This window comes from Ostrea edulis, chromosome 7, assembly GCF_947568905.1.
Source record: "Ostrea edulis chromosome 7, xbOstEdul1.1, whole genome shotgun sequence".
NCBI lineage: Eukaryota > Metazoa > Mollusca > Bivalvia > Ostreida > Ostreidae > Ostrea > Ostrea edulis.
Genome location: NC_079170.1, coordinates 72,081,608 through 72,094,987, shown reverse-complemented (window position 1 = coordinate 72,094,987; position 13,380 = coordinate 72,081,608). Strand labels below are relative to the sequence as shown.

General features: G+C 34.9%; 1 protein-coding gene across 1 annotated transcript; it reads right to left on the bottom strand.

The window, feature by feature from the left end:
• Positions 1-693: 693 nt before the first annotated feature.
• Positions 694-10,059, bottom strand: LOC130048758 (uncharacterized). Its single transcript, XM_056145806.1, has 5 exons — positions 9,973-10,059; positions 9,256-9,455; positions 8,845-8,962; positions 2,166-2,311; positions 694-973 (listed from the first exon to the last, which is right to left on the bottom strand). The coding sequence occupies exons 1-5, from the start codon at positions 10,024-10,026 to the stop codon at positions 694-696; spliced, it is 798 nt and encodes a 265-aa protein (XP_056001781.1). The 5' UTR covers positions 10,027-10,059.
• Between the last annotated feature and the right edge of the window lie 3,321 nt (positions 10,060-13,380).

The following is a 13,380-nucleotide window of genomic DNA, read 5'->3' as shown; positions in this document are numbered from 1 at the left end:
ATTGTTAAGCCGTTCTTTACTCATTGATTTTGACAACGGATTACTCCGTTTACCTGATCAAGATATGGGACTCACAGGAGTGTGACCGGTCGACAGGGGATGCTTCCTCCTCCTATGTTCCTGATCCCACTTCTGGTATCTCAAGGGACCAGTTTTTGCCCAACTCTGTATTCCGTATAGTTGTGCATGAGTTGTGTAGTTATTATGGGTACTAAGAATTGTTCGTACACGTAAAAAATGGTTGGTTATGGTTTGGTATGAGTGAAAGATTTGAACTGTGATTGGTTATTTAAATAGCAGCTAGCACGCATGCATGAATTTGTAAATCTTTGAATCTGACATAGTTATATACATTTACTTTTACTAATGAAAGGTTACGATAATGAACAGTGATCAATCTCATAATGTATACCAACGAAAATAATCTTATACAAGATAAAATATATTTCCAAACATATTTTAAATAAATTATCCCCTTAAAACCTGGCCTCAAGATCAACTTTATTATTATCATTATTCTATTATTAGCAAAAACTGCTGGTTTATCAAATATTCAAATACAAAATACATATATTGAAATATTTCATTTTGAAAAAGAAATTTATTTCAAAGTTTAGTTGGATTTGAGGACTTTTAAAATTCTATACCATAGTTTATGGTATTGAGGCCTGGTTTGTAATATACTGGTAAAAGTTACCTTTGATCGATGGTAAGCGTATACGTAGAATTTTCTACTTCCTTGGAGATATGTGTTGTTAGTAACTGAATTTCAAAAAACGCTCCAACGCTTTCGTCTCGACAAATAAGATCACCGTTGTTGTTGCATGTGCAGTTCTCAAACATGGCAGAATAACAGTATCGTTGACATTGGCTACCATAGTAATTTGGAGCACATCCCACGTGACCAGATTTGTTACAGACCTGGTTTTCACCAACAAAACAATCATAGTAAACTTGTATCTCAGTTTCTACCCTGCAAAAAATTTAAAAGACGAAATTCCGAGTAAGAAAGCAGTGATACAAAATTTATTTGTAGGGATGTCAACGAGTACTCAACTACCATTCGGTCATATCAACTAAATATTTCATAGGCGCGTATTCGTTAAAAATATTTTTAAGTAATGTCCATAAATCCGGAAAAGGGGAGAATGATCGTGCTGTGAATTAAAACTTTGTCTTGGTCTCCGAAAAATCTAATCCCAATGACGATCCACTTGAATGAAACCACTTTTCTTTCTTGGCATTACTAGCCCGTAAGTTTTTGTTTGTGCCTTCAGAAAGAATTGTGTCATCGGCTGAACAATTAGTGACAAAACTTAGAATAGGATCTCGGCCTATATTGTCAACCAACAAGAAAAACCGAAAATTACACTTGCATTGAAAAGACCTTACAAATATGTGTACTTGTTTCTTTTTATGCCTTAGTGCATTTTACTTTTTGCTTATACAGTGTTTCGTTATCAAAATAAAAACCATTGTTTATCTACCTCTCTGTTATTCATTGGTGATAGATCAATTATGGGTCTAGTGTATGTGTACAACGTCCTCAAAGTTGGGGGAAATGCATGACACATCCCCAAACTTTTCTCAGAAAAATAGCATGCCCTGTATTTCGCATGTTGATGTACTTTTCATTATAGTGTACTTGTATATAAATAAACCCAAGCTTGTATGTTGTAATATTGTATCAAATCATTCTCGGTATGTGCAATTAATACGATTGAACAAATTTCTAGACGGCTATCCACTTGATCCAGATAAACAGTCGTTATCGACAGCCTTCCATCCTGGTTGTGAACTTGGCTATCCGTGTACGCTGAGATGTGACTGATGACTTATGTAGGCTTGTACCCAGTCAGTTCGGATTTTTGTAACGAGTCCTCGACTATCGCTCGGACAAAGCCTAAAGCATTCGACTAGGCTATCTAACATCCCTACTTATTTGTCTTTGATTGTAATGCATTTTGAGACCATAAACTTCAGCCAATTTCAACCTCCAGCCCCTTTAAAATGATCAATTCACGTTCCTCAAAAAAAAATACTTTTATATACCTTATTGTACCCAACGTTTAAAATGACAACCAAATTGCTGTGAAATACACAGAACACCAAACACGTTTTCCATTTCGCGAAGGATGAAATATATGTACATGTCATATACTTACCAGAGAGAAGTTTCCGAATTATTTCCAAGAAACAATGTGTTTTTTGGTGCAGATTGCTTTGAACTGAATACATTTTCCAGAAAGAGAAGTTGTGTATGAACTCCAGCGACTGGACAGCTCACTTTGAAAGTCACCAGAGGTCTACTCTGTAATGTAAAACAACTTTTGAATATGTCTTCTGTACTCTCTCTCTCTCTCTATCTCTCTCTCTCTCTCTCTTTCTCTTTCTCTCTCTCTCTCTCTCAAACGAACCTCTGGGTCGAGGCCTCTGCTGGTGGACTGTTAGTCCCCGAGGGTCTCTACAGCCCAGTAGCTAAGTACTTCGTTACTGGCTTGAAAATACGGATGTATATTTAATTGCTGTTATAAAATTTAGAAATTCATTTCAAAATTAAGGATTATCTCCCTCATGCATAGCTCTTATCCTTAGACGAATTTGACTCCACTTTTTTGGCACACTGTTTTTCCCTATAATAGCTCTAAAACTTCATAGTTATTTCGGATTTCAAACATTTCGGTTGAGCATCACTGAAGAGACATTATTTGTCGAAATGCGTATCTGGTGCATCAAAATTGGTACCGTATAAGTAACATTATGGTAACATTTTTCCTTTTAGATGGCCCCTTTCCATTTGACACATTGCGATCTTTCATATAGATAAGATTGGTACCGTATAAGTTTTACATATCTCATTTTTAACTACTTTGATTCTTTTTATGATTCAGTAGCAAATGCATCATTGAAGTACAATTCATCTACAGCTTATGTTTATAAAAAATCTCCAAATTTATGGCATGTCAAACGTTGCAATATTTGATGTTTTCTATTGGAACTCTATATTTTATTTCGACTGTATACTATATTTTCAATATGTATTGGTTAATTTTTCATTTGTATTGTATGAAAGGTGAAGATAACGAACAGTGATAAATCTCATAACTTCTATAAGCAATCCAAAATAGATAGTTGGGCAAACACGGACCCCTGGACACACTAGAGGTGGGATCAGGTGCCTAAGAGGAGTAAGCATCCCCTGTCGACCGGTCACACCTGCCATGGGCACTATATCTTGATAAGGTAAACGTAGTTGTCCGTAGTCAAAATAAGTGTGCCAAGGACGGTTTAACAATCGGTATGAAACACATCAGACAGCATTTGACCCAATGATAGGTTGCATTGGAAAACGACTATAGATTTTGAACAATTCTGATTTTAAACGAGATTGTTGAAACCCCTGCACCATCAACTTGTTTGTCAGTAGTCTGCCTCTGATTAAAACTGATATTACGCAGAACAAGCTCTTCCGTATCGATATAAGTACAAAGAAGATGTTAGAAACTCTGTGGTGTCTTTTATTTCGCGTTCACATGGATATACTGAATGGACATATGAATGAAAAATGCTTATTGTTAGTAGATACAACACCGGTAATATATCTATAGGTCGAGTTGAAGGTCACACCAAGAGATTTTTTTCTTCTCATGTAGAAGCTTTTGAATAAACTCTGCTTCATAAGAATAGAAAACATGTCAGCTAACAAATATGGCGTGTAAAACGTTGCACTATTATACTAATCTTGTTATTCATATTCGAAAATTTGTAATTTATATTCTAAAACATATCATTCATATTCGAAAAGTTGTTATTCATATTCAATAAATTTATCATTCATATTCAAAAACGTGTTATTCTTATTCTAAAACGTGTTATTCATATTCAAAAACATGTCATTCTTATTCAATAAGTTGTAATTCATATTCTAAACTTTTCATTCGTATTCAAAAACATGTGATTCGTATTCGATAATCTAATCATTCATATTCAAAGACATGTGATTCATATTCGATAATCTTATCATTCATATTCAAAACATGTGATTCATATTCGATAATCTTATCATTCATATTCGATAATCATGTCATTTATATTCGATAATTATGTTATTTATATTCGACAATCATGTCATTCATATTCGATAATTTTGCTATTCATATAAAAAAGCATGTAATTCATATTCGATAATCATGTCATTCTTATTCGATAATTTATTAATTCTTATTCAATATAATTTGCATTGTGGGTAATATTATCTGTTTGTAAAGTCTCTGCTCATTGGGTACATGTATGTGAAAACGAAAGTAGATTATGGTGTTACCATATCTGGACCACGTGTACGCAGCACATTCATAGGTAATGAATGTCTATTGATTGATTACAGAACTGCAAACTTCTAACAATGCTTACAAGATAAACTACATCAGTGCATGTAATGATGCCTGATATGCAGCAACTCCCACCATTACTTACTTTCACTTTTCAAACCAATGAAAATTCAGTTTACAACCGTCTCAAATTGCGTCATATTACCCAGAAGGCAAATTATATTGAATAAGAATAAAAAGATTATCGAATAAGAATGACATATACATAATTATCGAATATGAATTACATGCTTTTGAATATGGATAGCAAGATTATCAAATATGAATGACATGATTCTCGAATATAAACAACATAATTATCGAATATGAATGATAAGCTTATCGAATATAAATCACATGTTTTTGAATATGAATGATAAGATTATCGAATATGAATCACATGTTTTTGAATATGAATGATAAGATTATCGAATATGAATCACATGTTTTTGAATATGAATGAAAAGTTTGAATATGAATAACAATTTATTGAATAAGAATGACATGTTTTTGAATATGAATAACACGTTTTAGAATAAGAATAACATGTTTTTGAATATGAATGATAAAATTATCGAATATGAATAACAACTTTTCGAATATGAATGATATGCTTTAGAATATAAATTACAAGTTTTCGAATATGAATAACAAGATTAATATAATAGTGCAACGTTTTACACGCCATAAACAAAGGAACACAATTTGTATTCATGGAATTCCAACAGACTGTTGGAAAACCTCATCACCAAAGACTACGAATATATTGTCAATGGGAAACTCCAGCATATCTTTAATTTCAACTTCAGGGTACTTGCGCATGGAATCAGAGTGGTGTATAACAAAGTAATTTTTGGATGACTGATCACTAGATATGAATATTTCCTTTGTCTATGCAATTTTGTTAAAGAAGCAACTGTCTATGATACCAAGGAATGATCGTTTAAAGTGTTGAAAAGTCATTCGTTTTGATGTTGTTGATTTGAGAAAAGCCTTGCGATTTCAAGTTTACTAGAAGTTCTTTAAAGTTTTTAGAATACACATTTGATTTAACCACTTTTGGCATATCTTGTGAAACAGTACGTTTGAAGTTTCTCTTTCACAGCTGTTAATATTTTTCCGAGGAGCTAAGATAGGGGATGGGTAGCACATTTACTCGATCCAGCAGTGTATCTTTCTTTGCAAGGTTTTTTTTAATGAAATATAGAAATAGAGTATAGGTACGGTAATTCATCTTCATCCATCCCATTGACTGGGATATTCAATGTGTCTAAAACTAAAGCAAGATTTTGAAAAATTTCATCTTTCTAAAGGGCAGTTGGAGTATAAGTACGATTACCAAATGTGGAATTAATACCGAGTTCGTTTAAAATACATTTGCAATAATGACTCTTACAAAGACAATATTGTTATAGGCTTTTATCAGCTGGAACCAAAACATATTTCTCATGTAACCTATCTAATTTTTGGATAATTTCTGCTTTACTAAACACAGAAGAATAGATGGTACGTACTATTGTTTTGATATGTTTAATTCGGGATTTTTATACTCCTCTTATACTTTTAACCCATTCTGACAAGGTATCAGGTTTTTCTTTTTGATATAGTCCATCTTCTGGCATAATCTTCAACAGAACTCTCCATTTTGTATTGCTTTTAGGAGTTACGAGATTGATCACCGTTCGTTACCTTCACCTGTCATAATACAGAAGAAGTTCTGTCGCCAATCATAAGACCGAGGTTCTTGGAATTTAGGACCTTTCAAACTAATTGATTTGAAGTTCTCATTTTCAACTATACCAACACCATCGGTAGTAGCATGTCCAGTTGTACTATAGTTGAAAAAAGATGAAGAAGAACACGCAGGATTATAAGATGGTCTATATCTAAGCACTGCAAGCTTTGGTGTCGACTCGAACTTAAAATATGTTGGAATACAAGACCGAACGTTTTTTTTATGACGAATAATGTTGCTTATGTTGATGACAGCTATTCCTTTGTTAGTATATTCAAATTGAAGGAACTGACAGCATGATTCGGAAGAAGTATTGTCCATAACCCGCGGTGGTTTAAAGAGCCTGTAATAGACAACACCCATAATCTATAAATAGAATCTATATTCAGATGTTGGAAAATCCAAGCATGGACTAAATTTGGCTTCTTTAGATAAAGAATGCAAAACTCTCAATGAGTATATTTTCATTTTGTCAGAAGTCAGTAGTTACAGGGGACTTCGCTCCTGGGTCTAGGCCCCCACCTATGTTTCGCCCTAAACTCAATGAGGGGTGTATCAAGACAGCCACCGGATACCCATCTATTTACTTCCCCCTTCAAAAATTGCTGGATCCGCCACATGTCAAAAATGATAAGCGAGGTAACGTTCGAGAGTGCGTTCAAGACCTCCGACCTTCGCACGAGTACAAATTCCTGCCGATCCCGAACGCCGAGTACGCATTTCGAGAACAGGTTCGAGGTGCAAGAACTAAAATTGCCTTTGTAGGTCGTTCAGAGTAAACCCAATTGTACCATCACCGATTTGCCAATGGTAAAATTTTAAGTCGAGTTAGGATTACAAATGTTGAAAAATTCAACAATGGTACCACTGGTATACCACTAGCTGATCAGTTAGCACTAAATGTCAAACAAAGATATATTCATATCTATGTATATAGTTTTGCAGCAAAGATGTTTCAAGTACTGTTAATTACTTTCTCCTGCAGATTATTTCCTCCATCTTCACTAGCCAAAAGTTTTCGGTCAATAAATGGGAAGCGGAGTGGACCGAAAACCTTTAGATTGCGAAGATGCATTTTTTAGACCATTGGACGAAATGGTTAAGAGTGGGCGATTAATTAATATACACTTGATGTTTTAAAACCAATTTCCGTCCGTCCAGGGGCATGTTTGAAACAACATGTCTGAAATTATCTTCAGTTGATGTCTAGGAAGTTTTAAGAGGAAAAGCTGTGATACAAAATCTGTTGCTTTCAGTGTGTACGCAATACCCGCCATTTTTGATTACGTCATAAATAGAGTTACCAACGCTAACAGAGCTCTAGGTTGTCTGCAGAAATGTTTACCATTGATAAATTTAATTGGCAAACATTGGTACCACTGTCGTACCAATGGTAAAAAAAAATCTGCCGATGTTAACTTTTGTCAACCAACGGAAATACTCTGGGTGTCACTGAGCATGGTCGAATAACAAGAACACGTTCGTGCGCACATGTTCTCGTGATCCGCGACTCTAGGAACGGAGCGCGGGAACAAAGCGAATGGCAGTCTCGAACGTACTCGTGACCACCATTCCCGTCATTATTTCGTATGTAAATATCAATACACAATGCATCACTAAACGAAATTCAGAAAAGGATTCAGATACGAGCTAAAGCCATTTTAAGTGACCTTGACTTTTGTCTAATGGCCTTGGTTCATGGTCACAACAAATTTTCCGGATTTTCCATTTCACATTGTCAGTAACCTGTATGCACAGTATAAACTAGATGTTCAGAAGCAAAGAGCATTTCAGTTTATATGCTCATCCTGAGACTAGAACCACTAACCCAGGGACCATATATTTTGGACGCATGCTCATTATGATAATGCACTGAGTGCGAGAATGTCATATTCAGAGAAAAAAATACTCAAGATGTCATACATCATGCACATTCTTTCTTAGGGCCAAAACCTCTGTCCAGGGCATATAGTTCTTCTTAAAACTTCCTTGTTCATTATCACCAGACAATCAGTTCTTACGCTAAATATTGAGGAGGAAGGATTGTACGAGGTGACGTATAGTCAACCACCTTCGTTTAGTCAGAATCAAATTCAAGATGATGGTTCTCTGCCGATTTACTATAGGAATAATTTGAATATGTCACGTCCGAAAACTTTTTATATCGTTTGATCTAAGTTATTTCAGTTGCATATTTTAAAATTTAGGCCTATGCTCGGCGCTTATGGCCATTGAGCAGGGAGGGATCTTTATCGTTCCACACCTGCTGTGAAATGAGGCCTCGGTTTTTGCGGTCTCATCCGAAGGACCGCCCCCATTTAATCGCCTTTTACAACAAGCAAGAGGTACTGAGGACCTACTCTAACCCGAATCACCACGGGACTTTAGTCTTGTGAACATTTTCAAATTATAAAAAGAGTTTAAGGTTAGTAACATTTTTTTCTTAGTAATTATCTTCATTAACCAAGGGTAACGATAGTCGGTGCTTAGACCTCTTGTATCGGCACCTTAGCGAAGATAACTACCTGTAACAATGTGGTTCTTTTATACGTTGATTTGATTATAAGATAATCTACTGGCTGACTCCCTAAGTTTTTTTAAAACCTAAACTTAGTAACATATTGTATTAAGCAGCATTCTGACTAAATTTGTCAAGAGTGAAGAGAAACTTTTGGCTAGCGAAAATGAGAGTAGCGGACTGCAAACCTCGGCTAGCAAAAATAGAATATTATCTATACCAACGTGAAAATCACTCTCAGGAAAGTAAAACCGCGCAAAAGCATTTCCGCTGCCAGGAGGAATCCTCTGCAAAGCGTCAACACTATCAATTTCAGTTCGACAAAATCCGATGCCATTGTACCTAAAAATACAATCAATGTAAAACTGTAGCAAGGGTAATGAAGTGAGATTTCATTCAATAAGATTACGATCTCGAAATTTCTGAAATTTTCTAGTCTATAGAATCTGGGGAGTGGGTTCTGTAGTGGAATGATCGTGATTTGAAAAAACAAACGACGTTTCAAATCAAAAAAGTTGAATACTGATATGAAATCTTTTGTGAAAACCAACAACAGAAATAAGATAATGCAAACCTTTAACCCCCCCCCCCCCCCCCCCCCCCCCCCCCCCCCCATTTCACAATAGAAAACTTACGTCTGATTAATGGACATAGAGCAGCTGCTGTTAAGGTTCCATTTCGTCACATTCATCATTAGTATAATTCCGACTGATTCCCTTTCACATGACATGGTACCGTTCTTACACTGACAGCCGTGGAACACACTGGTATTACAGTAACTAGTGCACACATTACTGTAGGAACCGGCTCTTGTCTCAGCCTCGGCAAATACAATCTGAAGGGTTTATTTTCTTGTAATTCTTTGTTTGTAATATGTCAACTGTCTTGCTTTTCAATTTTCAAAGTAATTAAAAGAACTCAAAGCTGACATTCACGAAATATTACGTTGAATCACATCGAATCTTTCTGTGTTCCTGGATTTCATTCACCATAACCCCCCCCCCCCCCCCCCCCCCCCAATATCTTTTAATGGGTACATAAAATGTATACTTTTCCAAAATGTGAATTCATGAAAACAATCAGATTTCCTTCGTTACAAAATAATGTTGTTGATTTAAAGCTACATATTAGCACTCTTTAAGAAGCGCTTATTAAATAATTGATTTTATCTAAATGAGTAACCAATATTTAAAACCAAACATAAAATAAAAATGTTCACCGAATAGGTTTTACGAAAACTATGTTTCGGAAGAGAATTCAAATACATGTATGTTTAAAAGCTTTGAATCCCGTAAATAAAGAGATTTTTTTTTAATGTTTAAAAAACAAAAGCAATACCACAAAACACTTACCTGTGATAAGAAAAAGGAAAGAACAAACACTAATTTTGATATTGAATTGAACATCCTTCCACACTAATTGGCCGCTGATACAGTTGTAGCATTGCTGTACAGATAACGACACGCACTAATCACGCTCCTGTTTGTATAGTTATCTAATACTGTTTGATGGTCAAGATATTCGATGAATAACTGTCACCGTGATTGGGCTATAATTGCATAATAATTCGATTAAATAGATATCAGGTGGAGATGGATCTACGTGGGATCTCCACTGTGATGTCATATGATTCGTAGTGTGAGAAGTACATAAAGGACCTGACCTTGAAAAGGGTCACCTGGATGGGTTTTTTTTTAATTTGCACTTGGTGTTCGTAAAAACACTAATACACTAATACAACTATGGTATATTTTGAAACGGCGTTTACCATTGTATCATTTTTGAGAATGTTCAAGTTTTCGTTTTTAAAAACTAATATTGTATACGTAATGCTGCATATGAATGTTTATATAACAAAGATTGAAGAATCATTTTATTTAAAATTTACATGGCAACATGCAGTATAAATCAAAATGCACTATTTACAAACATGTGGTTGATAAATTTTGCTTGCAATAGAAAAATATATTCCTAAATTGTACAAAAATGGTATCTTCCAAAATAAGGTTATCTTGTTATCATCACATCCATAGAAACTGGCAGACATAAAAATGTACCACGTGAAAAAAGGTTTTGTAAAACATGAATCACTGAAATTGAGGATGAAAATCACGTTTTGTTAGTCTGCCCTGTATATTGTTAGGTTAGAGTTAAATTAGTGAAAAAGTATTACTGGAGTAAACCCTCCATGTTCAAATTTATACAGCTGGGGGTCCAGGGGGCGAAGCTCCTGGATTTTACAGATTTTATAAGGCTTGAAATATGTCTCCTATTTAGTCATTTGTACTATTTTCTATCATGTTTTATTAGGTGATATTAATGAAATGACGCAAATTTTAAATGGTTTTTGGAAAAAAATAAGTTCTCACAATAAAGTAATTCAAGAAATTAAAAGATTTTGTCATTTATTTCTCCGGGAGTGGAAGAAATTATTGCTTCTTTTATCGTTTAGTACATTTTCTAAACAAGAGGCCACGATTGGGGGTGGGGGTTGGGGGGGGGGGGTTGGGGGGGAGGCGCCGGTTGCGCCCCCTTAAATCCGCCATTGTTTAACGTGATCCATTAGAGGACAGTAGAATACCCGGGGTTACGACACCTATTAACATTTTCTTTTCAAAAACGATGAAAACGAAAACTATGTTTAGGTTTTTATATGAAAAATGAATACAATTTAGTATATGGATTATAACTTATTCCCATTATTTCTCAAGTAAGTCTAAAACATTCGAGAAAACGTCTGCTGATATATTTAGCAAGACTATATATTACACACAATACCAATTGCCTCATTTACTTACTTCACCAAGGATATGAATTGTAAAATTAGGAATATTAATCAAGAGAATTTCAGTTACAGAGTATAGTGAAGAAAATATATTATCATCTCTCGCTTTATATAAAGTTTAGATACATATTGTACTGAATCTGTTATCGAATTCACTACATGACCCTAAAACTACCCGATATCAATGCTCTACAGTGGTCCTATCTCCTAATTCATTCAACACTGTAATCAATGTGAGAAAGGATCTTTGAACACCTGTATCTATTTTTATCTAATAAATACTTGTTTTGAGTTTGTCCACAAAATTACAACGGTAATGAAACCGGTACAAAGTCACCTGTCAATCAAATGCAGCAAGAAATTTGAAGTTTGTTTTCCGAGAACAATTAAATATTCGTAAATATACGCGAGGATTTTATTATCGTGTAATTCAACGACAAGCACCATTCTCGAAATAAAGTCCTCGTTTTTATCTTTATATTGCTGAGATATGTGTAAAATGTTTTGATCAACAGTCCACTCGCGAATTCACGTTCTAGTGATTTGGTGTCTACGAGGAAATTCGCCAAAAACTGAGGAATCTACAGAAATTTTAAAATCTTCTAAACGTACCGAACAAAAACAGAAAAAGGGTACAATTTGTTCACAAATCACAGGCGTTTTTGATAATAATAGCAAGATACCATTCTATTACTTTATTCTATGCAACAAAAAATGATAAATTTAAAATGACAGATGAACATTTTTAATTTCTTTCAGAATTTATGTCCTCAACCTGTTTCTAAAACTATAATACATCTTTTAAAAGTGGATGATTTCTTTTGCAAATGGATATTATATCTATTAATTAATACTGTATATAATTTTAAATCTATTTTCATCGTTCCGCGGTCAGTCTACACAGATATGACCAGTGTTTCACAAAACTAACTTACGACTAAGATCTAACTTAAGACATAAATTTTTCCTAAGTTCATTCCTTATCCGTTTCACAAAAAATGTCGTATCTTAGGAATTTCATAAGTTCTTTCGTAACTTTACGACAGGTAAGTAGGTGTCTTAAGATCAAACTAAATATGGCGGCGGCCTTTATTTTGCTGTGTCATCGTCAACTTTGACGACAAAGACAATTCAGAGATGGAAAGAATCCTTTAGATTATATGAACGACATGGAGATTGTTTCAAAATTGAAACTGCCACTTCATTTGATCATCGACTTATGCCAAATGATGGAAAACGATTTGAAAAGACACACTCGTAGGTCCCAATCATTGCCAACATCGTTAAAAGTCATGGCTGCCCTCAGGTTTTATGCCACGGGGAATTTCCAATTGGTGACTGCTGATCTCCACGGCATCAATAAGTCCAACGTTTCCAGAATAATTAGAGATGTTTCTTCTTTACTTTCAAACATGAGCCCTAACTACGTCAAGATGCCTGAAGGAGATGCAGAGGGCTTGGTGGAACTTGAAGGTTTCTTATCGAAAGTATCAACCCCACCCGAAATCCCAGAAACGCACGTGTTTCCAATTATAGCTTGGATTTTGTCCTCAATTTGAGTGATTTCTACTGGACAGGGGGCCACCGCCAGTTTTTCGCTGTTCTCGTCTATTCAACGCCATCTCTCTTTTCGTATCGCTCGTTAAGCAGCTCCATTTTTTTTTTAGCTCATCAACTGTTTCTTGGGAGGTATTAACTACGTTTACCTTTGCTGTAATTTCTTCCCATTGTCTTTTTTTAGCTGAATTTGTCACGCTGGAGTACTGTTTGGATATAACACTTCTTTTCTTTTTTCTACCTCCTCAGTTATGATTTATATTTCTGCTGTTGAGATATTTTGATTTCTTTTTGACTGCGACATGTTTACATTTCGAGCACGGCATGGGTTGTGGGGCTCGATTTATTCGTTGAATTGGATAGTGAGTTGAACAATAAAATCATTGAAACATGACAGACCGTCAATTATTGGAAATGT

Coding starts and splice junctions, on each gene's coding strand:
- LOC130048758 (XM_056145806.1), bottom strand. CDS start 10,026: ATGTTCAATTCAATATCAAAATTAGTGTTTGTTCTTTCCTTTTTCTTA. Junction 2,312..8,844: donor TTCCTGAGAGTGATTTTCAC/GTTGGTATAGAT, acceptor TTTACATTACAG/AGTAGACCTCTGGTGACTTT. Junction 974..2,165: donor AATTCGGAAACTTCTCTCTG/GTAAGTATATGA, acceptor AATTTTTTGCAG/GGTAGAAACTGAGATACAAG.